Raw genomic sequence first — 27,295 nt, forward strand, 5'->3', positions numbered from 1 at the left:
GAGGACATCACTAAAAGATCTCGTGATTTTTTATGGGAAAGGGCTGAGCACACTAAAGGTCAACACTTGGTAAATTTGAAGAAGGTTAATTTGCCTAAAGATAGAGAGGGTTTAAATATCAGGGACCTTTGAGTTGCTCGGGTGGCTGTTATTGCCCTAAAGATTAGGCAAATGCTTAATAACAATACTTTATGAGTTAAGATCATGAATGCTAAATATAGAAAATTTCATTTGTGGGGTAATCATACCAAAAAATATTGTTTGGTTTTTTACAAACATTTGTGTGAATCTGCTGCTCTGCTTAAGGATGGTTTTTCGCGTTACATTAGGGATGGTTGCTCTACTTGTATCATTCATGACCCGTGAATCTTTGGTATGCCTATTGCTTGGAAATCGACTTATTTGAATATGAGCATTAAGTTTGGGACCAACGAAGTGGCTAGATTGATACATCTAGGTAATTGGGATGCTAATAGAGTCAATCTTTGGTTTGAGCCAATCTTAGGGAGCAAATCCTTGATATGCAACTTCCAAGAATCCCCACAAGGGATGTTTGGACTTGGATGTACAATCCTAAGGGACTCTCCCTATGGTCAAGTCGGCTTATCGCTTTCTATTCCAAAGATCTATGATATATTTTTCTAATGCTATGAAAATGTCTACAACTTCTAGAAATCCCCACAAGGGATGTTTGGACTAGGATGTATGATCCTAAGGGACTCCCTAGATATAATATATGACATTTCTTTCTTGAATGTGTTTGGGAACTCTCTATTGGGCATCCATTTTTCCTTTGATGGGGATTGGCTTTTCAAGTACTAGGTCAATGAAGTAGATAGCTTGGGGCATACTAACTACTTTTCTCTGGCCATAATTAAATTCTATGTGGCAAACGTGGAAAATGCGGAACACCTATGTTTTCAAGGACGCCAAACCTTCTGTTGACCTATTATGGAGGAATATGCTAATGCTGACTATTGATTATTTTCAAGAATCTACTGAAGTAAAACCCGCCAAAAATAAAATTTCTCATCTATGTGGCACCCCCCAACCCCTAGTATTATCAAAATAAATATTAATGGAATTTTTGAGCCTAAGACTAAACATGGAGGTGGGGGTGGATTTTTAGAGATGCTAATGCGTCTGTTTTGTTGCCAAGAAGGACCATGCAAAGGAGTAGAAGCTGTCTTAGTTGAAGCTTGGGCGTTCCAAGAAGCATTGTTTAAAGCAAGAGAGATTGGACTTCCAAAAGTGATTGTTGAAAATGATTTTCAAGTTTTGATCCAACTTCTATATCAACAATCAAATTTGTGGAAACTCAAAGGGATTCTGGATGATTGCGGATACCTAATATCGACTTTTTCAAACTTAACAGTCCAGCATACTAAAGGTGAGACAAATACAGCTCTGCCCACTGGCTAGAATGGTACAGTAAATATAGATATTTTGTTTTTTGTTGAGAAATATCAGGAATGCCTGGATTTTAATCCATTTTGGCTACAGATGCACTTGGAATGAGCCAATCCCGGTGATGCTAGGATGTTATTTTGAGCCTCTAGCTGTTTAATGGAGCTTCCTTTTAATTAAGAAAAAAAACTTAAAGCAAGATTTCACGTAAGCCCCAGTAAGTATACATACTACCTACTACTAGAGCCCAGCAGAAGAGGAAAGTACTCTCTTTCCCTATTATTTCAACCAGAAAGATACAAATTTAACAAAACAGTGTCAAATTTTTCACCGTCGATCGTCAATTTCTTATGGAATTATTGTACTTAATTTATGGGCTATCCTCCACACTGCTACGCTCTTCCTTGTTACTAACCTCCGCTTTAGCCGCCGCCGCCTTAGCCAATTCCAAATCCTTAATCAAATTACCAAAGCAAATACCCGGGTTCTTTCTCTCTTCCTCTGACTTGGGCATCAAGTTCTCAGCCACGTCTGCCGGTGTGATGCTCACCTCTTCCAGTAGTGTCTTAATGGCATCAAACAAGTGGTGGTCTTTAACGTCCGAGTAGTTCTTAGCCAACACCTTGAACGCTTCAAATCCACAGTACGACATCTCTATGTGCTTATCCATCCTCCCTCTTCGGATGAGTGCGGGGTCCAACTTCTCTATGTGGTTGGTGGTGAATACTATGATCCTCTCGCCGCCGCACGCCGACCATAGCCCGTCGATGAAGTTGAGCAGCCCGGAGAGGGTCACCTTGGAGTTCTCCTCCTTGTCGTCCATCCCTGGCGGTAATTTCTCCTTCTCCTCGGCGTCTTCGTCCGAGTCGGTCTTCTTCTTGCTCTTTCTTTTGCCGGTCAGGTCGAGAGAGCAGTCGATGTCCTCGACGACGATGATGGACTTGCCGGTCGTATCGATGAAGAGCCTCCTCAGCTCGGTGTTGTTCTTGACGGAGGTGAGTTCTAAGTCGTAGACGTCGTAGTCGAGAAAGTTGGCGATGGCGGCGATCATGGTTGATTTTCCGGTGCCGGGGGGACCGAAGAGGAGGTATCCGCGCTTCCAGGCCTTGCCGATCTTGGCGTAGTAGTCCTTGCCGTTGCGGAAGGTGGTGAGGTCGTCGATGAGGTCCTTCTTCCTGTCGGGGTGCATGGCGAGCGTGTCGAAGGTGGAGGGGTGCTCGAAGACGACGTGGCTCCACGTGGACTTCTTGTAGCCGTGCCAGTTGCTACTGGGGTTGTTGGTGAAGAGCTTGCGCTGCCGGTTCTGTATCCGGAAAGTGCGGCCCTCCTTGAGGACGTGGCTGAGGTAGGAATTTATGATAAGGTCCCTCTGACGCTTGTGGAAGCTCAACCGGTAGTACCTGCGACGATTTCCGATCGAAGCCAACTTAGCCAAGAGCAATTAAGTTCATATAGTTATTACTCTCAACTATAGGTTCATCGATTAATTTCTTTAACCCGATTATATATTAGTACTATACAGACCTGCGTTCATCTCCGCCAGGATACCACGAGATGGTATTAGTCTTGGGGGTCGTCTTGGAGGCATACCACCATATCTTGGCGCCTTTCAAACTCGTCGACGACCTCCTCGTGGTCGTCCATGGTTACGAGCACCTTGCTGCTGTCTTTCCCGATGTCGGCCTTGAGTTTTCGCGCGCGCTTGGAGCAGGACGAGCTGAGGTAGGCTTCGACGGCGGAGAAGGCCTCGCTGCGCTTCATCCGCTCGCCGTATTCCGGGACGGTGATCTGGATGTAGGGGTAGACGAAGGAGACGATCTTCGTGGTGTAAGTGGTGAAGTAGACTTGCAGTTGGTATGGGAAGTATTGCTTCACCATGGCGAATAGGAACATAAAGCTCGCGATGGCAGAGCCAAAGCCTGCCCAACTCGCCATTAGTTCCCCCCTCTTTCTTTTAGTACTTACTCTCACTGTGTGATTGATTCTAAGATGAGTTGCTATGTTGTTGGAAATTTATAGGCGTGAGAGATTGAGACTTGAGAAGCATGGGTTGCCTTGAATTAGTAACTATATTTCTTGTGGCAGGTGAAATAACTACGCAGCTTCCACCTGTTGACCTACGTGACAATTGTAGTCAACTGGTCCGCTCATATGCGTACATGAATGGACAGGAAAGACTTATTAGAAAAAGGACGATATTACTTTTCATATTATAGATCCATGCCTAATGGTAAAAAAGTGCTTATAAAAAAATATTTACAAGAATAATATTAAGAATGCGTAGCACTACGAAATTCTATAGATTAATAGAAAAACCTCGGAATTTGGCGAAATCTCAAATTAAAATGATAAGCTTCAGTTAATTGTTAGAAATTCACACAACCTTTGCTTTAGAGGATCAGATGCACTTCACTTAAAATTACTCTTTTTTTTTTTAAACAAGGGGCTTTGTCCCTAGGCAAACAAAATACTTCCCGGCAATGACATACATCAGTTTGATTAAGACTTAATTAGCATTTGTGCGTCAAATTCAAGATTCATCTAGTCTTAATATTTCCTTGAAAAGAATTCATAATAAAAAAATTTCTCAGTACGACAAGGACTTATATTTAAAACTGTGACAAACGAAAACGAGTTAGGAGAAATATATATGCACCAACCCACTTGTAGGCATTACTTAATTCTTTTAAAAGAGGGCTAGTTATAAACAATAGATATGATAAATGATAAACTGAGACAAATAAAAAGCACTAACAAGTTGATGATTGGTGGAGTATTACTATGATTCTTTTCAAAAAAAACAAAAAAAAATAATATATATATATATATATATATATTATGATTTGCCTTGTAGTCCACGCAGCCCAGCTAGCATTGACGCCATGCACATATAACAAAATTACGTCACTTTTATGTACAAAAGAGAGCTCACCTCTTGCGAGTGTGTGACCGACCTTGGAATTATATAAGAATAGTACAAGACCATGGCAGTCAACACGTCAATGTTTTTTATTTAAGGTTAATTACATCAATACCCCTAAACTATAACCGATTTTTATAAAAATCATCTAAAATTTTATTAGGTTACAATGTAACTTCTAAATATCCTACAAATTTTAAATATGCAATCATAAAATTTAGACTAGTCAGTTTACATGGCGGTTATATCACACGTAATTAATTTTAAATGATCTAAATACCCTTGTAATATTTACGCAACCTATTAATTAAATTAAATTAAAAACATATTATAATGAAAAAATAATTTTTCTTATTATTATATTCAATCTCCTTTCTCTATCCTCGTAGTCACCACCCTATTTTCTTCCTCCCTCCCTCCCCTCGCTGCCGCACCGCGTGGGATCGGGAGGCCGTGACGAACTCGCTACCGCGGTGAGCTTGCTACCACGCCGCGTGGGAACGCAAGGCCGTGGCAAGCTTGCTGTTGAGCTGTGTGGGACGGGAGGCCGTGGGAGAGATAACAGAGTATGGAGAAAGAAGAGAGTAGGAGAGAATTAATATTTTAAATTATTTTTTAATTAATAATATTATGATATATTAATTAGAGGTATAGTAGGTCATTACGCGTTTTTCGTCACCACTTTTATCTGTTTCACTCTGCCCCCAAATGTAAGGTTGTTATTGCAACATAAAAAAGTTTATAAGATCTCTTTAAAAATTGAGTAAAGTTGATTATTTTATAACAAATGTCAAACTTTCAATCAGATGGAATAAATTATTTCGTTACCTTTATTTTTTTCTTAACATATATATATATATAATGCTGGTGGGCAGGAAAGCAGTCTGAACTCTTTGCTGAGTCCATTCAATTGGAGTCAAAATTAATAATTTGAGTAGATCTATCTAGCTTCATGTCCTTTTGATGACATGAACGTTAATTTCATGTCCTAAGGAGTTGTTACACTATGATTCGCAGATTTTGTTAACTATCTTTAGCTGGATTCATCTTTGTTTCTCCATAGAGATGAGTGATTTTTCTGACACTAGAATCAAAGATGATCACATAAACTTCCATTTTCCAAAACATATGGTGATAAAAAGACGAAATAAATATACAAGGATGACATAATACTGAAGGACTTGAAACTTGCACTATAAATTCACCACAGAATGAGCAAGGTTTACAATAGTAGACCAGAAAATCCATAGCCAAACTTACGGGGCCATCTGAGAATTAATGAATTTTATGATATCGCAAGAAGGTGGCAGACAGAGATTCAAGAGTCTATATAAATTCCTTCACTTTTTCATTTCAATATGAGACCAAATCCTCACTTCGGTAGCCTAATTGGCCTTTAAATTTGCAGTTCCAAGCCTTGGATTGTCTTCTTGAAGCAGAGCATTAATATCTATGTTGATTCAGCTCTTCTATTCTCCTGTCTTTCTCTGCAATTATATTACCAAATCTCTCATTTTCCTTTGTTGGAGTCTCTTCACTCTCTATCTTGCCAAGAAGCCTGCCCTCCTGTTCTCTGCTGACTGCTTCATTTGCATCATGATATCTCTTTGTTTCGATTTCTCTTTAAATTATATAATATTTTATAAAATGAATCGGTTAGTATGAGATAGTAAAATTAATTTCTTTACTTTCTTATCTCTTTATATAGTCTACAAATTTAAACAGATTGTTAATTCTATAAGTAAAATGCAGATGAGAAATATATACGAATAGTTGAGACTTTATTAAATTAAATTATCTGATTGAGAAAATTTTACTTTTTATTACTATAAGATACAAACTAACTAAAAATCAAATTAAGCGACAACCTCAAATATTCCACCACAATTTTCTTCTCAACAAATGAACTCAAACTCTTGACGTCAAATTATTATACTTAATTTATGGGCTATCCTCCACACTACTACTCTCTTCCTTGTTACTAACCTCCGCTTTAGCCGCCGCCTCCTTAGCCAATTCCAAATCCTTAATCAAATTACCAAAGCAAATACCCGGATTCTTTCTCTCTTCCTCTGACTTGGGCATCAAGTTCTCAGCCACGTCTGCCGGTGTGATGCTCAGCTCTTCCAGTAGTGTCTTAATGGCATCAAACAAGTGGTGGTCTTTAACGTCCAAGTAGTTCTTAGCCAACACCTTGAACGCTTCAAATCCACAGTACGACATCTCTATGTGCTTATCCATCCTCCCTCTTCGGATGAGTGCGGGGTCCAACTTCTCTATGTGGTTGGTGGTGAATACTATGATCCTCTCGCCGCCGCACGCCGACCATAGACCGTCGATGAAATTGAGCAGCCCGGAGAGGGTCACCTTGGAGTTCTCCTTGTCATCCATCCCTGGCGGTAATTTCTTCTTCTCCTCGGCGTCTTCGTCCGAGTCGGTCTTCTTCTTGCTCTTTCTTTTGCCGGTCAGGTCGAGAGAGCAGTCGATGTCCTCGACGACGATGATGGACTTGCCGGTCGTATCGATGAAGAGCTTCCTCAGCTCGGTGTTGTTCTTGACGGAGGTGAGTTCTAAGTCGTAGACGTCGTAGTCGAGAAAGTTGGCGATGGCGGCGATCATGGTTGATTTTCCGGTGCCGGGGGGACCGAAGAGGAGGTATCCGCGCTTCCAGGCCTTGCCGATCTTGGCGTAGTAGTCCTTGCCGTTGCGGAAGGTGGTGAGGTCGTCGATGAGGTCCTTCTTCCTGTCGGGGTGCATGGCGAGCGTGTCGAAGGTGGAGGGGTGCTCGAAGACGACGTGGCTCCACGTGGACTTCTTGTAGCCGTGCCAGTTGCTACTGGGGTTGTTGGTGAAGAGCTTGCGCTGCCGGTTCTGTATCCGGAAAGTGCGGCCCTCCTTGAGGACGTGGCTGAGGTAGGAATTTATGATAAGGTCCCTCTGACGCTTGTGGAAGCTCAACCGGTAGTACCTGCGACGATTTCCGATCGAAGCCAACTTAGCCAAGAGCAATTAAGTTCATATAGTTATTACTCTCAACTATAGGTTCATCGATTAATTTCTTTAACCCGATTATATATTAGTACTATACAGACCTGCGTTCATCTCCGCCAGGATACCACGAGATGGTATTAGTCTTGGGGGTCGTCTTGGAGGCATACCACCATATCTTGGCGCCTTCAAACTCGTCGACGACCTCCTCGTGGTCGTCCATGGTTACGAGCACCTTGCTGCTGTCTTTCCCGATGTCGGCCTTGAGTTTTCGCGCGCGCTTGGAGCAGGACGAGCTGAGGTAGGCTTCGACGGCGGAGAAGGCCTCGCTGCGCTTCATCCGCTCGCCGTATTCCGGGACGGTGATCTGGATGTAGGGGTAGACGAAGGAGACGATCTTCGTGGTGTAAGTGGTGAAGTAGACTTGCAGTTGGTATGGGAAGTATTTCTTCACCATGGCGAATAGGAACATGAAGCTCGCTATGGCAGAGCCAAAGCCTGCCAACCTCTCCATTAGTTTCCCCTCTTTCTTTTAGTATATATTTATTCTCACCGTCTGGTTAATTCTAAGATGAGCTGCCTATACTATACGGTTGGTATTTATAGGCGTGAGAGATAGAGAGGGGTTAATTGTTAATGACTTAATTTCTTGTCGCAAATGAAGTAATCAAGCAAGCAGCTTCCTTTCGTTAACCTACGTGGAAATATGGCAGCCAATTGGGCCACGATATTTCGTGGTGCTTAATGGAAAAGGAAAAGGGGCAGGTAAGAGTTATTCTTTTTCTAATCATTCAAGACAAAGAATCGATCCTAAAGATTTGTTGAGCAGTAATAAACCACCGTACCACAGAGTCGTCGTGGAGCTCAAGCCAATGCTTTAAGCTTAACCAAATTAAACCGCTTAACCAACCACTAAAGCCATGTGTAAAGACAAATAAATATTTTTTTTTTCTTATTTTCTTCCACTGCCCCAGCTAAGATTTGACCACCAATACCTCCTGGTTGGGGTCACATAGGGGTCTTTTTTTTTTTTTTTTTTACTGCTACATACATAGGGGTCACTATGTGACCTTTGCAAGCTCGTCAAAAATATATACAAGGGATTTTCTCCGGTTCAAGTTGTAGGAAATTCATATGACTCTGATACATAGTTGAAACTGGAGTTGCAGACTTGGAGTAGATAAGTTTTGGTAGATACAAAAGCCAGTTGCAATATATCTTGTACAAAGTATGGACAGAATCTTCTGACAAGATATGTGTATTTTTTTAAAATATAAGTTAAATTGAACAAGAAGAGAGCTCAATCCATATGACCGACCATAGAATTATATAAGAATAGCACTAGACTTGGAGAGGTCAATCAGATGGAATACATTATTTCATTACCTTTGTTTCTTCTTAATAATATAATGCTGGTGAGCCAGAGCAGTCTGAACTCTTGTTGAGTGAGCCCTTTCAATTGGGGTCCATTCTTCTTGATATCTAACTGCATGTCCTCTTGATGAGCATTCCTTTGATTCACATACAGTTTAACTATCTTTAGCTGGATTGATCTCTGTTTCTCCATAGAGATGATTTTCTTCAAAAGAAAAGGATACATATAAAACACGATCACATGAATTTCCATTTTCCATAATATTCAAACCATTTTCCAAAACATATGGTGATAGCAGACGAAATAAATATACAAGGAAGATGCCGCCAGTGGCATTTAAATGAAATTAAGACTGACATACTGAAGGACGTGAAACTTGCAACATAAATTCACCATAGAATGAGCAAGGTTTACAAGTGTAGATCAGAAAATCTACAGCCAAACTTACAGTGCATCTGAGAATGAACTTTATGATCTCACAAGAAGGTGGCAGGCAGAAGCCCACAAATTCATGTACCACATTTTTCTTTGTGAGAAAGAAAGTGCTTACAATGATTTCCAAAGCATAGAACAGATTTGAACTTCTAATATGATGCTTTCCCTCCTGTTAGTTTTGTTCTTTCAAAGGCAATCTTCTTTCAGAAACCTGTGTTGCTTTATTCATTAATGGGGACACGAAGTTCCTTACGTTTGCCTTTTCTGAGCTGGACCAGTCCCCCCTTTTGACATTCTTGATGGCCTCCTCTTTTACAGCTTTTTGCATGACCTTTTCCCAGTTATTCTTCAGTTCATTATCTACATGAAACATCATAGCTACCAGATCACTGAATCCCATCATTTGCCCAATAAATTCTTTCCTCTCTGCTGAAATGTTCGTAATAAGATCACGCAAGGGTTTTGTCTTTGAATTAAGCTCTGCCAGTTGGTCCTCCAAAGATCTGTTTTTGCTCTGCAGGTTCCTAATTTCATTCAAAAGTCTAAACTGTTCGTTCTGGTTTTCCAATCTCTCCACTGCTATTTCAGCTTTAACCTCTTCAATGGAGCTCTTTGAATTAGCCAATTTTTCTTCTTCAAGCTTCAATTTAAGTTGAAGAGCTCCAATCTCCTTCTCCATTTCTACTATCAACACGTTCTTATATTGGATATCATGACCTTCAACGACATTAGCTGCCACAATCTTCTGCAAAGCATCATTAATTTGCCGAATTTCAAGTTGCTTCTCTGCAAGTTTTAAAGCACCAGCAGCTTCAACAGATTGTGTGATATCTCGCCTAAGTGATTCAACAATTTGTTGAATAATTGCAATTGCATTCTCTTTCTGTTCAATAACTTTGAACCAATTTGCTTTCTCTTTCTCTAGGGATCTTGAGATTTCACACTCTCTCGAGATGAAATTCTGTTCTAGTGAATCAAGTCTACTTTTTATTTCCATTAGTCTCATCTCCATGTCCCTTGCAGTTTCCAGAATTCTCCGATTCTCCTCTTCAGTGGTTTTCTTGGCCTCTAACCTGACTAAATTCGCAGTTTCAAGTCTTGCATTGTCTTCTTGAAGCAATGCGATATGTTGGTTCAGCTCTTCAATTCTTCTGTCTTTTTTCGCAATTATATTACCAGATCTCTCCTTTTCCTTTATGAGAGCCTCTTCACTTTCCATCTTGCCAAGAAGCCTGCTCTCCAGTTCTCTGCTGATTGTTTGATTTTCATCATGATATCTCTTAATTTCAATTTCCATATCAGTTTTCAGCTTCAGCAACCGCTCCACAATAAGTTTCTGTTGCTCTAAATTAAATTCCACCTGGTTCAGCTCACTGTTTCTTTCAGAAAGGCAACAGTTTGCTAGATCTAGAGCATCTGAAGCTTTTCTTAAGTCCTCTTGTAGGCTATTTTCCTTCTTAGCAGCTTCATCTTTAAAGTGATCAAGATTCCTTAATGCATTGTCTAGCATCTGCTTATATGCATCAAGTTCTGTCTGCATCTTTGAGTAATCCAGCTCAATAGATTCTAGATACTCAATTCTTGAATGCAATAAGCCCGTTGTCTCAGAACTGTTGATATTCTCGGCCCGAGCTTGAACCAGGGCAGTATTCTTGTCTTCCAATTGTTTTGCCATAGCAGCTACTCTCTCCCTGAGCTTTTCAGAATGCTGTTCCATTTCAAGCTTCAAGTAATTAAGGTATATACACGACTCCTTAAATTTTGATTTAACCACCATAAGAACTGATGAGGTCTCTTCGTTCTCCAACTTTTGTTGCACTAGGGATGTGTAGCTGCATTCTAACTCCTCCCGTAAATGCCGAAGCTGTCTATCTTTGAAATTTAACTTGTTCAAGCACTCATCCAAATCCTTTCCTAGCTTAGCCATCTGTGTTCTCCATTCAATTTCTCTAGCTTTCAATTTCTCGGTACAGCTTTTGTGAACCTGCTCCAAAGCTCTAAACTTCTGGCGCAAAGACTTCAATGAACCAGCGGAATGCGCTCCATTGATTTGAGCTTCCTGATACTCCTTCAACGATAGCCGCAAGTCATCATTTTCTTGTTCAAGTTGTGCCTTCCTAAATCCCATTTCTTTGAGAAGGGCAGCTTTACCAGCCAATGAGCTCCTCAGTGACGCGATATCCTCATCTCTCTTTGCCGTCAGCAATTCGATGGTTGATCTGGCATCTTCATACTCAGATACCACATTATCATACATCAGTCTTGATTCAGACACCTGAGCCTCAAGCATCTTTCTTCGGCTTTCCTCGTGGGCTAACGCTTGGTTACATATCTTCAACTGGGATTGAAGATTCTCTGAAACTCTAGTCTGAGAATCCAAATTTGTTTGCAGAGAGTGGATCTTCTCGACCAATTTAGATCTCTCCACACCCCATTCCTTTTTTTCTGCTCGAAATTCATTTTGAAGATTCTCATGTGCTTCTTCTAGATGCCTAAACTGCTCGATCTTCCATTTAAGCCTGTCTTCAACCTGCCCTTTCTCTTCCTCGAACTTTAACAATAATTCATCCCTCCTCTTCACTTCTTTGGCTGCCTGAGCCCTCTCTTCCGCATCTAAGCACTTCCTTTGGGATGCCGATAAAAGACGTTTGAGCCCTTCAATCTCTTCTTTGTATCCACAAATTATCCTGCCCTGCTCTTCCCTCTTCGTATTGGCTTCATCTAAAGCTGAGACCATCGCCCTGTTCTCCGCCTCCAAATTCTTTTCCTTCTCCTTGGAACTAATCTTTAGGTTCTCACTAGCCAAGCCCAGATGCTTCAAAGCAGCCTCCTTTTCTGCGAAGCTAGACCTGAGATCCTCATACATCCTCTTGGTCAGAGAAATCTCCTCATCCTTCGCACTGATATCCCGGGCTTGCTTCGCAATTTCGGCCTTGGCCTCCTGGAACCGAGCGAGATGCTCATCATGGGCTCTCCTCAGGTTGTTAGCAAGTGAAGATTTAGATTGGTATTCTTCCTTGAGGACCTCCATTGCCGATCTCAAATCCTCCAATTCTTTGTAAACTCCTTCCATGTCGAATGACTCTAAATTTGAACGCCAGGAACAACTTTATTCACAACATCAATCAATTACGCATATATACAGGTGTTTACCAAACAAATGACCTACAAATTGGACAAAAAAAGAAAGAAGAAAAAAAAATCATCTTTCTCCACAGTGAAATAAGTATAATGTCTCTAAGAACTTGAAATTTACGTATCCGATTAGAGTTGCTGATAAATTGGAATAGCAAAACCTCAAGCAACAAAAGAGATCAATAGAAACTATTTCAGATAAAGCAAGAATGCAGTAGTAGCTAAAAGAACAACTACAAGGAGAACTTCAATAGAAACCCTAGCCATGGGAGGATACTTTAAGGCGTTACTTAACTTACCTGGTTCGAGTATGGGAAGTGGACGAAGCGGCGGCGGTGGCGGAGGAGGAGGACGAGGAGGAGGAGTTTAGTGTTTGGGACCGTTGAGATCTGGGTTAGGGCGAGTTTGGGCGGGCCAATTTTATTGGCACTTTTCAAAATAGGAAAGAAGGTAATGGATTTCCGATTTGGATCTAGGGTGGAGATTATGCCACGTGATTCGTGCAGTTTCTTACTATCTTCTTCTTTTTTTATGATGGAAAATATGATAACAAAATATAATAATCGCAATTTAGTCCAGACCACGGTAGTTAATAGTGCTGTTAAAATAATAAAGTCGGCTCAAAAATGATATATAATATGAGTAATAATTTCTATACTATATTATATTATATTCTAAAATTTGCTTAAGTGTATTATTATTGTATAAATTGATCTTGTAGAGTAGAGTGTTTAATTCTGATCTTATCATATTTTTTTTACATGTATAGATATTTTAATAATTTATATTTTGTAATTAGGCCTTATTTTAATGTCGATTTAAGCCTTAATCAAACTTAATTTAATTCAAGCAATATAGTTAAAAATTTAGTTCAGACTAATTAAGATTTGAAATCACTTATTAATCAGTTTCTTTAGGCTTCAAACTTAGTCAAACTCGAATTAAAAATAACTTAAATTTAAATTTAATTACAAATTTTGATTCGAAATTATTTTCAGTTCAAGATTAAGTACTTAGGATTTTTTAAAACAATCATATAATTAAGCAAACCACAAGATAAAGCACTATAACCCTCCCAACAAAGGAGAAATAGGTGGAGTTCAGGAGGGACACATTTAATCTTTCTCATCCACACAAAATGTATGTATGATATGTGATGCTCGTCCGCTGGGACCACCTTGATATGAATCCTATCCCTCTCAACCTACGCTAAATAATATTATTAATTATTATTAAAAAAATCGGCGTCCCTTCGTAAGTAACGAAGCCTCCAGGCCACCTACTAAGCTTAATCGCTTGTTAGGTGTTCTCCTTGCGGGTGATATGAATGTTTATTTAATTGGCTAACAATTAAATGATTATCTCAGAGGGGTACTATTAAGCCATATCGGATCAAGTGGCGTGCCAATTCTAATAAATGAGGTATAATTAACGAGACCAAACAATAGTTGGACAGTGTCAGCATAATAACGTGTAGATATCTTTAATTAACACTTATTTTTGTGGTGTACGACCTAACACCCAAGTCAACTAAATCCAATTAGCTAAATGCATAATATTTAAGAATAAATTAAAAAAAAAATGAGAGTAAGTATAACCATGTTTAGCCCTTATCTGCAACCAAATGCCACCTTATTTCCTCCGATCCAATCAAGGTCGAATCGCCTCCTTCCACGTAATCTCCACCTAATCGACTGCCGTCGTTTTCTTCACAAAAAGTCTCCCCAGCTACCAGCCCAAACTCATAATCCCTAATCCCTACCAACTCCCTCTCATTCATGCCCCCCATGGTAATGACGACATCCATCCCGCCGTCCAAGACGGCCGAGCTCGACGCGCCACTCCACGCCCTCGGCTTCGAGATCGACGAGGTCTCACCCGATCAGCTCACCGGTCGCCTGAAGGTCACCGACCACTGCTGCCAGGTAAGTAGGATATAAACTCTTCCCTGTTCTGTTCCCGGATAACCTCATCTTATCCGCGGATTAGTAAAGTTTGGGGATAAATCCTATCGGCAGCCGTTCAAGGTGCTGCACGGGGGGGTGTCGGCGCTGATAGCGGAGGGTTTGGCGAGCATGGGGGCCCACATGGCTTCCGGTTACCGGCGGGTGGCCGGAATCCAGCTTAGCATCAACCATCACCGCAGCGCGCAGCTCGGCGATTTGGTCTTCGCCCAGGCCAATCCAATCCACGTCGGTCGATCCACCCAGGTGAGCTTACCGCTCTTTCGAGCTCGCTCCTTAATCCTGATCGGCTATCGAATCATTTCAAGCCACTGATTGGTCCCCCTCAAGTGTAGCTGTAGGTAGTTCCTGCATCCATGTGTGCAGACGATCTCGTGCTCTTTGATCGCTCCTCTCTACATATTTATATAATCTTCCACGTGTTTGGTTGCTAAAACATTGAATTTAATAAAGCGACCGAGTTCCGTAAAATATTATTTTTTTAAGAAAAATTTTGAGCTATTTTGGATAGGTAATGAAGTTATTTTTTATAATTAAATATTAAAAGTAGAGATATTTTTAAAAATAAATATTTTCTTCCTCCGCTTTCCAGTAATTAAATATTCTCTTACGGATAATAGGAACTTTTTAGACGGATTTAACTAGTTAATGTCTGAAAAAGAAAGAGCGAACTTAATACATTTACTATTGTATATTTTGGACACATAAGCCATACGTCATAACCCCTGCATAAAGTCACTGCGAGTTTATCGGCATAATGTACATCTGTGCTTTAGAATATGTGTCGAGTCAAGTTAGATTAATATGTACATCTGTGCTTTAGAGATAGATAGAGAGGTTTACTATATTATAATCGTGTTATAATTAGAAGAAAAAAAACTTGAACAAAAAAATTAATTCAGATTTAAGAATAGAAACAAATAAACTAAATCTTCTCACTCTTTTCACTGGCTACACACTCCTCACACATCCTTATATTTATAAGTAAATTTTCACTTCAAGTTTCCATAAGATTGAAGTACTGTTAATATAAGTTTTATGAGGAGGTATAAGGAGGCCAAGTTTGGTCAAAATTAATACTCCACATCGCGTGCACCACGTTGCAGTGTTAATTAATTCAGAATTTGTATCTCTTTTATGAGCAGGTATGGGAGGTACGTTTGTGGAAGATGGATCCTTCCACATTGGAGAAGGGGGCTCTACTGTCATCATCTAGAGTTACACTTCTCTCAAACTTGCCCGTTCCTGAACATGTTAAGAATGCAGGAGATGCTCTGAAGAAGTATTCCAGGCTATGAACACTCACACATTCAAAACCTTAATCTTGTATTTGTAATAATATTATTGAACACATAATATAAATTGTAACCATTATGGGTGAAAATGGATCAGATTAACTCTGACCCAACCCACTATTTGATCCGATTAGAAAAAAAAGTCCTATCCGATTCAGATGCGGATAGAATTTGAAAAAAATAAACCGGATTTGAAAAAATAAACTTGATGGAATCAAATATACAGTAACAAGTAATTTTTGTTAGGCCTGTATCCTTTTTTTAGGTTCACTAGGATTCTTAATAGTTGAAACTTTCAGTTATCTTGGTAGGAATTTAATATCCCGGTCATATATAATTCTTAAATTTGGATATGGATGTTGAATATTTGTTTACCTGCATATTTTTTGAATAATTTATAATTTATAGTTTACTTATTTAAATAGTGAATATTGATATTGTTACTAATAATTTATTATATATTATTTGTAGAGATTAATTTTTTAATTTTATATATATTTGACATATATTTTTTTAAACTCTTAATATTTTATATTAATTATCTTATAATTTATTTAAAATTCGATCAACATCCGTTTAAGATTCGATTATCTATCCGAAAATTATCCATATCCGTTTAGTTGACATATAATTTTAAATTTTACTACCCGAATATGTATTCAAACTAAAAATATAAAAATATAAGTTAATTATTACTTGGTCCGTATCTTATCAGTTTTCATTCCTAGTAACCATCCTTGGGCCCATAGAGTTCAAAAGAAGCACTATTGCAGGCATGAGTAAATCTTGCATGTATTCATCATTGACACCTAGCTACCAAATCAATCATCAATGATGGATGGTTACTCTGAAATCAATAATTACTCTTGAATTGCATAATATTTAAAAAAATATATAATTGTCACTATATTTTTCAAATTATCATACTTATCATCAAGATATTGACTCTTCCAGATTTGCCATTGTGATTATTGATTATTAAAATTAACAAATATATGTAAATAATTAAAATACTTTTTTTTCTTGAAGCTTTGAGTGTAAAATATCTACCACTATTTTTTTTTCTTGCAAAAGATTAGTTTTCTTTTAGTGTATCATATAACATTAGATAGCTTTTTGATCCATTTTGAGCAATTCATACAAGGGCAAGATGATTTTTTTATTAATCTAACTCTAGTTTAAACTGTCATTAGTTAGAATTTTAGGAATGATATTTTGGAAAAGAATTTTGGTGGCAAATATATAATACCTTATTTACTTGTAAACTCCTCTAATATTGATATGGAATTAACTAGTAGTTCAAATTTAATAATTAAAATAAAAAAATGAAAATATATTTATTCTAATTTCCCTTAGTTAAAAATATTTTTATTTTTTTATTAAATTATTAAGACTTCAACTGAAAGGTGTCAACTTTAAAGGGGGGCATGTAAGCTAATAAAAGAATTTTTTGGTTAAGGATATTCACTAAAAAACCTTTTACAAAAATATATAATTGAGATTGTCTGGGGGGATAATTGGGAAGTTGTTTGGCATAGTTGTAATTTGATCCCCGAATTTTCGCCAGTAGAGAAAGAGAGAGTCAGAACTACTTTGGTCTCCTTCGCCTCTCGGCCTCTCCGCTTCGCAGTGATCTCTCTCAGATCAAAACCCCCAACCATGGCGCTGCTACTGGGGGAGGATGGGAGGGGCTACGATCTCGCGCGGCGGCTCGACGAGTGCGGCGCGTGGCGGACGTGGCTGGGCGACGCCGCGTATGCCGCCTTCGCCCATTCCCTCTCTTCCGCCGCCACGTGGGAAGCCTTCCTCACTCCCTCTTCCTCGACCTCGAGGGCCCACCTCCACCTCCAGCTCCGGGCACGAGCCCTCCTCTTCGACAAGGCTTCTGTTTCCCTCTTCCTCCGCAGCCCTTCGTCGTCGTCGTCGTCGTCGCAGGCGATCTCGAATCTAAACCTTAACTGTAAGTTACACGGGTTTCCTCACTAGATTGGATTTTTTTTTTTGTTTATAGATTCTTCTGTTAACAACTTTGCGGTGGATTAAGTGAACGAGTGGAATTGTGGGAGAATGATTCATGGAGAAGGTTGGGATTTTGATAGTGGCAAAATTGTGCGTTTTAGAATCTAAACCTAAATTGGAGATGTTTCTCCTGCTATAATTTCTCTTTCGTATGATTTTATGACTAGTTGTGATTGGTGTAGCATGGAGCTTAATTTATGGAAAAAATTTTAGGCTTTGCTGCTGATTTCTTTGCCAAGTAATGTGCTTTGGAATCCGAAACTCCAACTAAAGCTACCGACCTATGTTCCTGATACCAAGTTGCTGAGATTGATGTATTCCTAATCGGGAATTGATTCTTTTGTCTGTAGCTTCTCTTATAATGACTTTTACAGCTGACTACTTGAAAGAATGCGGTTAGGGTAGAATTGGAGGTTATGGATCGTAATTTCTAGAAAAACTGAAAAAAAAAAGTTTGAGGTTTTGAGAGTGCTTTCTGTCAAACCTATGGTTTTAGACAATTTTGCATCTTCTATTTCGCACCATGCTTCCATGATGCAGATTATTGGAATTTCCTAAAATAAATTGTGTTTTATTCTTTAACATCTGTACTATGTGTGCTACATGATATTTAGCTAATTAATATTGCTGTTTCTATCCATTGGTATTGGAAACTAGTCTATTTCGTTTAGTTATTGGAATATTTTATTGTTTATCTTTGTGAATTATTCACATGAAAGTGGATCTTTTTTCTTGTTATTAGTCTTTCTTTTAATAACATGTTTGCATTTTTGTTTCCTCCAGATTTGCAGCTTCATGGGGATGATGTCTATTTCTCGCTAGAAGATGATCGAGAAGATGGTGCTCAACATCAAGTAGGCTCTGATCTTTGAAGTTCATCAAAATTCTTTACTAGGATAAAATCTTTTCCATAATTTACCTGCCATAACTATCTCATTTATTCTATAACATTTTTTGCATTGTCCAGGGACTGTATCGCAAGTTCACAACTAATAATTTCTTTAATGCTGTAAAAATAAAAGATACAATATTTCTTCCTAGTGCCAAACATCTATGAATTTGGCATAGCCTTTCTTTCCATTCATGTTCAGTACATTATTTATTCTTTATCACCTTCATTAATCTGTGTATTGTCTAGAAATGTTACTATACACTTATACGGAGCAAAATCTTATACCTTCTAGTTGCCAATCTCTAAGTTTGTTCTTTCTTTCTTTCTTTCTTTTTTATGCAGATGCAATCTAGGTCAACATTTAGTCCAGGCAAAGCGAATGAGCATTCATTTGAGCGCACTTCTATTCGTCTGATGAGATATAATGAACCTGAAGACTCAAATACATCCCAAAGGCACAGTCATGAAGAGTTGCCTGACACATGGTTTAAGAAATTTGCTGAAAAATATAGAATAAGACATAACAGATTTCCATCTGGTGAGAAAGAACCTCCAAAGAGAACAACTGAGGGAATGTATAACTATCTTAGGCTTTGTAGTGCACATAAAAGGAAGAGGCAAGTATTTAAGGATGATCGATATGTAGGTCTTGGTGAGCCTGCTTTGGACAATGGAACTTCCATGCGTTCAAAAATTGCTCCGGATGCGATTAGTTCAATTGATGAGGTTTTCTTTCCAGAATTGACATTTCCATCTGACTGCATACCTGGTAGTGCACTATCACAAACAACTGGAATTGAGAACCAGAAAGTGGAAGTTTATGGGGTTCTTGATAATTTGCCCCCTTTGGTAAGCCGGAGTCCAGCAATGCTTGAAAGATTTGGGATAATACCTGATTACCAGAAGATGGGAAGGAAATATAGGGGAAAAGATGGATCTGGAGGGGCAGGGAGACCTCTTTGTCAAGAGCAAGCATCACAGATGACCCAGAAGGTAGTAGCTCGTTTCTTAACAAATGTAGGTTTTGAATGTGGAACGGAAGTCTCAGTGGAAGTTCTTTCAGAAATTTTTGGTGGACATATCTGCAAATTAGGTCGCATCTTAAAGCTTCTCACTGACAGCTACAAAAAGCAGTTTACTTCAGTTGAACTTCTTAAGATGTTTCTGCAAGTAGCAGGATATAGGTGAGTAGTTACTTTGTCTTATAAAGATATATGATGTACAGTGAATCTGAGTAGAGGAAAGCCCTCATCCTTCAGGGAGCTTTTCATTGAATTATTCAGAGTGCTTCTTTATTTTCCTTATGAGATATGATGGAGATGTAACAGATAAAAGGAATACTTGCTTCTTTATGAGATAATATAAGAAAATTAGATAAAAGACTAGATACAAACTGAGAACAAAGCCCTTAAAAGAGCAGAAAAAGTCGTGTGTACTAGCTACCTTAGTCTACAATGCCTAGAAAAGTAGCTTCGGATCTCAAGAGATACAAATGAAATGATTTAGTAATCTCTACATGCTAAGGCTTGCTTCTTGTATTCATGAGGTCATGAGTTCAAGTATTGGAACCATCCCTTCAAAGTTGAGGGTAATGCTGCAAAGATCTAAGCCTCATACATCTTGACTCGAATCATCTTAAGGAGAACTTCCTGATGCTAATACATCCTTAAAGTCTTAAACCCACATTACGTATGCACATGTCAAACTCTTCTTTGATATGGTCAAATGTTTGTGAAATTTATGAACCATCACTTGAAATTTTAGCTTGCAATAATTTGTTTCTTTTATTTGGCAGTAACATTGGCGTCCTAACAGAATTTATGAAGGGTGGTAACAAGGTTCTCAGCCCCCAAATACAGCAACAAAGTCACTTGTACCAGACACAACATCAGAACCCCCTTTTACAGGTTTAGAAATTATGGAATTATCCTTCACATTCTTTGTTGTGCAATGAATTCTATAAACATTTTGTTGCACTAAATATAAGACCAAGGTATGACTTGGTCACCTATGATCTGTAGATTGGATATAGTTTGTCTGAGTTTTCTTCCGGTACTGTGTTTAGATTATTCAGCACTATGTTTCAGTACTTAAATAGGCTGCACCTTAGTGAAATGCTACTAAGGATGTTATAAATTCATATAAACTGGAATCTTTAACGACCTTCTTCTTTTCTCATAGTAGATGATCCTGAAATTTAAATAGTACCATTTTATGTCTTTCTAACTTTTCTACTGTACATTTATTAACGATAAAATCAAAATATAGGCCTTAAATGCATCTCTGAAATCTGAATCTGATGATTACTTCTGTTAGTAGATATACCCTATCTTGTACCTTTGGATCTCTGACTCAAAAGGTTGATTGTTCTATAAAACCAACTCGCCAAGGTTTACTCTTGGCCATATTTTTTTTTTATATTATGTAATACATTAGAACATACATAGGTCCGCAGGGAGTTCCAGTAGAAGTGCAGTTGATGACTTTCTAAAACATGGTTCAAGTCCTCAACATTTCTATAGGGTTGTATTTGGGAATTTCTGCTACAGGTTACTATCTTTTGTTGTCATTATTCCATTGTTACCGAGATTTTCATCACCATCAAAGTATACAAAATGTATCAGTCCTTAAATCTAATTCCTTAGCAAAACAATGATTCTTCAGAAAATATATAGATCCACATGATAATTCTTCCACTTCTATTTGATGTCATGAACTAATTTTTTTACAGTACGGCAACCAACAGTTCCAAAGACCATTACATCCCCAAATGAGCATGGGTCTTCCCCAGAATTTGACCTTTCAACAACAGCAGCAGCTGCAGCAGCATCTACGCCGCCGCCAAATATCCAGTCCTCGTGGTTCTGTTGCAATGATGGACAAAGCTCAGCAACCTATGGTGGATGTCAAGATGGAAAATATGACAGAGACACCAATTGATGGTGCTTTTGACACACTGAGTAAACATACACTGCAGTTAAGGCAGCAGCAGCAGCAGATAGCTTTGGCTAATCAGTATGCTCAATCAGGGCAGCAGTTCAAACAACTATCATCTGTTCAAGTTCCTCAACTACAGGCTCAGTAAGATTCTAAGAAGGAAATTATGATGGCCTCTAACTGAGGCAATTTGTTTTGATTGTTTGAGTGTCTGATATCATTCAATGCGTTATTGTAGGAATGCATATAATACAAGAACTCCGCCGGTGAAAGTAGAAGCCTTCCATGAATTGATGAGTGGAGATTCAACTTTGAAGCACGAAAGCGAGCACAATAAACTAACATCCCCTCCGAAATAGGCATAGTTGACGTTTCATAACTGTGTTTCATAGCTGTATAGATGATAGGTGGTTAGGCGAAGAACTTGTCTGACATATTCTGTGCTTCATCTATGAGCTGATTCTTGCATCGACTGTCTTTTATGTTTATTTGTTTAGCTAAGATGTCCATTAATGGCCAAATTAAGTATGTTGCTGCTCATACATAAAGAAAAACAAGCGGATGATGAAAGTAGAGAAGTCAAAAACATTCTTTATACATCTTATACTCAAAGTTCGCTTCCATGCACTATGGAGTCTATGGTACAGCGACCCAAGGGTCCATGGTTAGTCATGCTGTTTAGTGCCTAACAGTGGAAGTGTGTAACTTTCAAAACATCGTAATAGTCACTACATTCTTTAAAATACAATAATTACCACAAAACTCATTGAACCATTTTAAGAATACCTTTCTGTTTAGACTAATTTAGATTAACAAAAGATTATTTTGCCCTATATAAATTGTTTAAAATAGTTTTAAACTATATAATGTTACCCATATTATAGTACAAGAAAAGAAAATCTTTTTCATTTGTCAGATAAATACTAGTCATAAATATTTTATGCTTTAAATTTAAAAAAGAAGAAGAATATATCTTAGTCATTTATATGTATTTGTCCACTTTAATAACTATCTTTTAAGGATATTCTATGAATGTTCTGCTACAGGATGACAATTTTAAAAGAGGTATAAAACAATTATAATATTTTAAATAATGTAGTGACAATTGCGTAAAGAACCCAGAGAATAATCTCATGCAAATGCTTTAACTTGTAATTGACATGCAACATGCCATCAGAATAACACAGGCATAAAATTATCCAGTAAATCTGGTTGGCGAACCAAATGTCCAATATAAACTGGACAAAACCATCTTCAAAATAAGGTACAGTATCTGTGCTAACAATGACACAAGCCATTAATTCTAAGATACAGTAGCTGTGCCAAAATAGAAGAATGCAAGTCTGAAATTATATATAGATGGCATTTTCAGGCAGCTGCAACTTGAGGGGGCAAGAGCGTTATCTCGACATTGTCATGAACACCCTGAAGCAGCAGCTCACCATCATATGCAACGACTTTTCTCTTCTTCGCTGCCCTCAAAGTTCCAACTAGTGCTTCAAATATATTTGCGCATCTGTCATCATTGAAGAGGACCCCAAACTTGGTCTGCAAATCATCACGAAAATCTTTACTAACACGGTTTGATTCATGAAGTAAAGCAACAAGCATGAATTCATTCCATGAAAACATGCTGTATGCTTGAAATTGGAACAGATACATTAGCATATATACATGTTCCAGATAATGGATAACAAAATTGGCCCTGAGCAGGTGTGCATGGAAGAACTTCTGTGTATGAGAAGAAGTGAAATAACAAAGGCATGCAAAGGGCAGTACAGCATAAAAAAAGCTAAACCTTATGCAGCTAAAGCATAACTCAAGAGAACTGGGTCATTGACAAAACAGTGATTGGAGGAATTTAGCATTCTTACTTCCCTATCCACCCGCATGTTGACAAAGATTGAAAAGAAATATGAAAACTAATAAAGCATCTAGTTATTCTTATTGTAGTATATTTTAAAAGGAATATCTCAAAACATATTTGGTGATGTCAACAAGAAAAAGCAAGATTATGCTCTATACAAAAAGTCTTGTTAACTCATCAATTATTCTGAAAGATTAAGCTGTTAGAGAATAATAATTTTTATATTTTATATTACAACACTCTCTATCACTTTTAAAATAAGATATTTTGATGCCCCAAGAAGTAAATTTAATTAAAATGAGTGAAATTTTATATTTTCAGGCAAATATAGACATAATAAGATTTAAACTCATGGCCTCAAAAGGAACGGTAATTTTTATATTTTATATTTGAACAAGTTGGACAAACTTAATTATGCTTCGCTAGTTCATTGGATACCTAAATGCTCGGTCAATCATATTCCTAGCAAAATATCATCTGAATTGGCGCATACATTCTTCGATTAGACAGCTCTGAATTAATCTAGTCAAAGATCATCTTGACTTAGAAAGTAAAGATGTCTGACAATTTGATATGATCCTTTTGTTTCTACTACTTTACAATCCAAAATATCAGTCAATATAATGCTACAAGCAACAAGCATCGAGAACAAACATGATGTGAATTGGAATATTTTGATGATAAATTGATGTGAGATGGAAATGAATACCGATCCCCAAAAGAAACAGAACCATATCTGTAATCCTTCAATAACGAAATATCATAACCAAAACAATCCCTTCAGCTAAGATAAGATCGGCCATTACTTAAACCCTAATAAATTGTTCCACATGCCAAGATCCAACCTCGCATCAAGTATCGACCAGAAATACCCCGGGAAATCACACGAATCGATGTAAGATGGCTCCAAATTGTAGAAATATTTTACCTTGTAAGATCCGTCCGGTTGTAGTTGACCCAATCGCCGGATCTCTTCCTTGAGCCGTCCCACTTCTTCCTCTACGTTCATCCTCTCTTCCCTCCCTCTCTCTCTCTCTCTCTCTCTCTCTCTCTATTGCGGATGGGATATAAGACGTATGCTGTACGACGTACAGTTCTTACAAATTTACAATTTAGACTCTTCCATTTAATGAAATTACGATCCAGTCCGCACATTTTCACTTTTTACAAATTTCACCACCGTTTTATTTTTTCGTATGAATTTAATATTTTTAAAGCCTTAAAAGAAACAGCACACCGTATTCCTTTCTGTTTACTTTTGATATATATATATAGAGAGAGAGAGGAGAGAGGAGAGAGTTCTTAACTCATAGAGACTAAACTAAATAAAAAAACTAGTCCTTCCACAACAATGAACCTAAAACATACACAATATAACGCAAAAACTTGAATCCTATGTGATCATAAAGAAAACCCAAGAAATATTCTCAAAAAATATATAAAAATTTCCAGCCACAAATAGTTTCAACGTTCATCGTATCACCATAGCAGTTAAGTCCAACATAACTGCTAACAAATCCAACACCACTAAAAAAAAACTCTCCAACTACCTCCATCTAAACATCCACAGAATTAATAACAAGAGAGAGTTACATAAGGTACAGTGTCACATAACATCAACTAATATAAAAATCCCAACATTCCATAACCACATCCACGCAAACATATTACACTTCATATGGAAATATAGAAGAAGAAGAAGAAAAAAAAAATTACATAGACAAATTCCATGAGGCGTGAAGAAGATTAGGAAACAAATATGATAGATGGATCGCAGCAGCACTCGTCGATTAAACAGCAGCAGCAGAGAGCAGCGAGACTGCCAAAGAAAAAAAAAGAGTTAAATAAGAGAAAAATTTACGTTTTAACACCTAAATTTGATGCCAATATCACTTAATATCCTCTTCAGAAGTTTTTAACCCTCAAAATATCTGTAGCGAAAAATCCTTCAGGATGTAATATACGATTTTTGGCCCTTATAAATAGGTATAATTACAAAATAAGCAAAGAAAGGAATGGATGCATTATGCATACCATCCTTCGAGGAAGCCACCACTTCTTTGCGGCGGCGCAGAAGCTGCGTACTGCGGCGGCGCCATCACCGGAGGGCCTTGGTAATAGCCTGCATATTTACAAATTAAAACCCCCCCAGAAGGAACAAATCAGAAACTTAACCACAAAAAATCCCTAATAAAACCTCAGAGAAGCCAGTATACAAACTCTAACCTTGAGCAGGGTATGGGTAGGCGTACTTGGGATCGCTCATCTTAGATTAACTGGAGATTTGGAGGTGGTCTAAACTCTAAAATGGAGAAGAGATGGAGAGAAAGAGAGAGAGATCAAAGAGCTACAACTGAGAGAGAAGAATTGGAGAAGTTGTGGCTATTTATAATCCATTAACCGCGTATAGGAGAAACGTGTAGGTGAGAAAAAAGGAGGAGCGAAAAGGCAAAGGAAAGACCGCCTTAGACAACGATGCCCATGTATGAAGAAATGCGCTTGGATTCCTTTTGAAACCGATCCAGCACATAAATGAGTGTAGGAATTTACTACATCTGCTTACTTGCCATATCATCAATGGCGGTCATTAATCCTGTCTTACAGCTGGGTTGTAGAAAATCCGGTTGACGTTCCTTTTGGGTTAAGTTATTCCGACTCTCTTTATCGAGTAGTTTCTTTTCATTTCTTTTTTTCCCATCTTTTTCTTTCTCGAGTTTTTGAGAATTTAATATAAGCTTTTAGATCTGTGGTTCGATTCGAATTCCAAATATAGTTTGAACTGGCTATGAATAATTTTTTGAAGAGAGCTAATTGAGTTGTCGAATATGTATGTCATATATGTAGATTTATGATGTATGTCAGTATGTTGAATGAGTTTTCAAAGGAAGGTGGTGTGAGTTAAAACCTACCCAAAGTAAAGTGAGGTCCGCTAAGAACCTAGAAGTATCTCAGTCTGAAGGGCAGCTTCTAGACTTATGTGGGTCCCTCGAAATAATAGCCTTAGTTTGAATTCTTTGCCGCCATCTAAGAAATAAAGCCTACCGTTGCATTCACAGAGAAAGAAAAAATGAGTCTGCCAAAGAGAAATACACAACTATCCAGTGCTTATCAAATTCTTTTTCGGATGTAACATCCTCAAAAAAAGCTTATTAGTTTATAAGACTGGCCCGCTCCGCTCAAACTATAAATTAAATTAAATTAAATTAAATTTAATTTTTTAATTAAAAAAAGTAATCGAGTTCAGCAAAGCGAGAGTCAAACGAGCTAAATTATTATGGGGTTGTACATATAAAAGTTTGAGCCGCCGTAACATATGAAGTCTCTAAAAATCTTATCTTAGACCTCAAATCGTCAAACGTTGTTGTCACCCAAATGGCTTTCTAAAAATCATTCTCACCAACGCCAATAAGAAGTAGAAGAAGACTAACTAAGAAGGCCCCTGTCGAGAAGAAACCCAAGACAAAGTCACTCCCATGATTCAGTTGCTCACAATGTGGAGCCGGATAAGCGACGTCCAGTTTCTAATCTTTATAATGTTGTCATTAATGATCTTTTTATGGTGAGATTAAAGTTTAATACGTATAAATTAGTGGCTTTAAAGCAAGCAAGGAAGGAAGGAAGGAGCAGTGGTGGATTCCATCCATGGAAGATGATCACCATTCATCGATCTCTCATCTCTATAGAAGCTTCAAAAGTGAAGTGGTTGAAAAGTTTTCGTCAGCGCTGGCTGCAGCTACCTAATCCCACCCAGCATGCAAAATGATAAGAAAATTGAATAAGAATATCTACAGGCTATTTTACTCCATTATAGTGAGATTTATCCTCGAAGGATGCAAGAGGAGCATCTAGAGAAAGATGTGCATAATTAAAGAGTAAATAAACAATTAGTAGTATTTCATGCATGGATTCGAAAAGCCCACAGAGAATTAATTGCGCACGAAGGGATTGACAAAAATGGCAAGGAATAGGTAGGATGATGGAAGAGAATCCCTTTGATCCAAAGAATGGAATAAGATCCAAAGCAAGCTGATGGTTTTCTCTATTCCATTCTCTGAACTCAA

The 27,295-nt window shown here is 38.1% G+C and overlaps 5 protein-coding genes, 1 long non-coding RNA gene and 1 pseudogene across 7 annotated transcripts; 2 read left to right on the plus strand and 5 right to left on the minus strand.

Annotated features, from left to right (window-relative positions):
* Positions 1-1,660: 1,660 nt before the first annotated feature.
* LOC140784785 (AAA-ATPase ASD, mitochondrial-like) lies at positions 1,661-3,407 on the minus strand (annotated as a pseudogene).
* Positions 3,408-6,107: 2,700 nt separating this feature from the next.
* LOC140784787 (AAA-ATPase ASD, mitochondrial-like) lies at positions 6,108-7,925 on the minus strand. The gene is made up of 2 exons (XM_073132339.1): positions 7,420-7,925; positions 6,108-7,295 (listed from the first exon to the last, which is right to left on the minus strand). The coding sequence occupies exons 1-2, from the start codon at positions 7,827-7,829 to the stop codon at positions 6,269-6,271; spliced, it is 1,437 nt and encodes a 478-aa protein (XP_072988440.1). The 5' UTR covers positions 7,830-7,925; the 3' UTR covers positions 6,108-6,268.
* Positions 7,926-8,928: 1,003 nt separating this feature from the next.
* On the minus strand, positions 8,929-12,682 carry LOC140784786 (uncharacterized protein At4g38062). Of its 2 annotated transcripts, none has more exons than XM_073132338.1 (2): positions 12,560-12,682; positions 8,929-12,209 (listed from the first exon to the last, which is right to left on the minus strand). In XM_073132338.1, the coding sequence occupies exon 2, from the start codon at positions 12,196-12,198 to the stop codon at positions 9,298-9,300; it is 2,901 nt and encodes a 966-aa protein (XP_072988439.1). In that variant the 5' UTR covers positions 12,199-12,209; positions 12,560-12,682; the 3' UTR covers positions 8,929-9,297. The 2 variants fall into 2 exon arrangements, with proteins under 2 accessions (XP_072988439.1, XP_072988438.1); XM_073132337.1 differs by having other exon boundaries at positions 8,929-12,290; positions 12,560-12,671.
* Positions 12,683-13,996: 1,314 nt separating this feature from the next.
* LOC140784789 (1,4-dihydroxy-2-naphthoyl-CoA thioesterase 1-like) lies at positions 13,997-15,764 on the plus strand. Its single transcript, XM_073132342.1, has 3 exons — positions 13,997-14,185; positions 14,279-14,470; positions 15,370-15,764. The coding sequence occupies exons 1-3, from the start codon at positions 14,039-14,041 to the stop codon at positions 15,520-15,522; spliced, it is 492 nt and encodes a 163-aa protein (XP_072988443.1). The 5' UTR covers positions 13,997-14,038; the 3' UTR covers positions 15,523-15,764.
* Positions 15,765-17,010: 1,246 nt separating this feature from the next.
* LOC140784788 (uncharacterized) lies at positions 17,011-21,835 on the plus strand. Its single transcript, XM_073132341.1, has 6 exons — positions 17,011-17,479; positions 18,322-18,392; positions 18,773-19,614; positions 20,226-20,337; positions 21,162-21,511; positions 21,606-21,835. The coding sequence occupies exons 1-6, from the start codon at positions 17,179-17,181 to the stop codon at positions 21,724-21,726; spliced, it is 1,797 nt and encodes a 598-aa protein (XP_072988442.1). The 5' UTR covers positions 17,011-17,178; the 3' UTR covers positions 21,727-21,835.
* A 642-nt stretch (positions 21,836-22,477) lies between these two features.
* On the minus strand, positions 22,478-24,320 carry LOC140784362 (costars family protein). Its single transcript, XM_073131727.1, has 2 exons — positions 24,163-24,320; positions 22,478-22,915 (listed from the first exon to the last, which is right to left on the minus strand). Exons 1-2 carry the CDS (start codon positions 24,241-24,243, stop codon positions 22,736-22,738), a joined length of 261 nt encoding a protein of 86 aa, XP_072987828.1. The 5' UTR covers positions 24,244-24,320; the 3' UTR covers positions 22,478-22,735.
* A 336-nt stretch (positions 24,321-24,656) lies between these two features.
* On the minus strand, positions 24,657-25,717 carry LOC140784363 (uncharacterized). The gene is made up of 3 exons (XR_012108249.1): positions 25,461-25,717; positions 25,269-25,356; positions 24,657-25,053 (listed from the first exon to the last, which is right to left on the minus strand). It is a non-coding gene; the product is annotated as an uncharacterized lncRNA (long non-coding RNA).
* Positions 25,718-27,295: the final 1,578 nt, after the last annotated feature.

This window comes from Typha latifolia, chromosome 3, assembly GCF_019914945.1.
Source record: "Typha latifolia isolate L0001 chromosome 3, TyphaL0001v2, whole genome shotgun sequence".
Taxonomy (NCBI): domain Eukaryota; kingdom Viridiplantae; phylum Streptophyta; class Magnoliopsida; order Poales; family Typhaceae; genus Typha; species Typha latifolia.

Excerpts from the sequence above, each read along its gene's own strand:
- LOC140784787 (XM_073132339.1), bottom strand. The coding sequence starts at position 7,829 with ATGGAGAGGTTGGCAGGCTTTGGCTCTGCCATAGCGAGCTTCATGTTC. Across the intron at positions 7,296-7,419 it reads CCTGGCGGAGATGAACGCAG|GTACTACCGGTTGAGCTTCC; the intron begins GTCTGTATAGTA and ends AAATCGTCGCAG.
- LOC140784786 (XM_073132338.1), bottom strand. The coding sequence starts at position 12,198 with ATGGAAGGAGTTTACAAAGAATTGGAGGATTTGAGATCGGCAATGGAG.
- LOC140784789 (XM_073132342.1), top strand. The coding sequence starts at position 14,039 with ATGCCCCCCATGGTAATGACGACATCCATCCCGCCGTCCAAGACGGCC. Across the intron at positions 14,186-14,278 it reads TCACCGACCACTGCTGCCAG|CCGTTCAAGGTGCTGCACGG; the intron begins GTAAGTAGGATA and ends TCCTATCGGCAG. Across the intron at positions 14,471-15,369 it reads ACGTCGGTCGATCCACCCAG|GTATGGGAGGTACGTTTGTG; the intron begins GTGAGCTTACCG and ends TTTTATGAGCAG.
- LOC140784788 (XM_073132341.1), top strand. The coding sequence starts at position 17,179 with ATGGCGCTGCTACTGGGGGAGGATGGGAGGGGCTACGATCTCGCGCGG. Across the intron at positions 18,393-18,772 it reads AAGATGGTGCTCAACATCAA|ATGCAATCTAGGTCAACATT; the intron begins GTAGGCTCTGAT and ends TTTTTTATGCAG. Across the intron at positions 21,512-21,605 it reads GTTCCTCAACTACAGGCTCA|GAATGCATATAATACAAGAA; the intron begins GTAAGATTCTAA and ends GCGTTATTGTAG.
- LOC140784362 (XM_073131727.1), bottom strand. The coding sequence starts at position 24,243 with ATGAACGTAGAGGAAGAAGTGGGACGGCTCAAGGAAGAGATCCGGCGA. Across the intron at positions 22,916-24,162 it reads AACCGGACGGATCTTACAAG|ACCAAGTTTGGGGTCCTCTT; the intron begins GTAAAATATTTC and ends GATGATTTGCAG.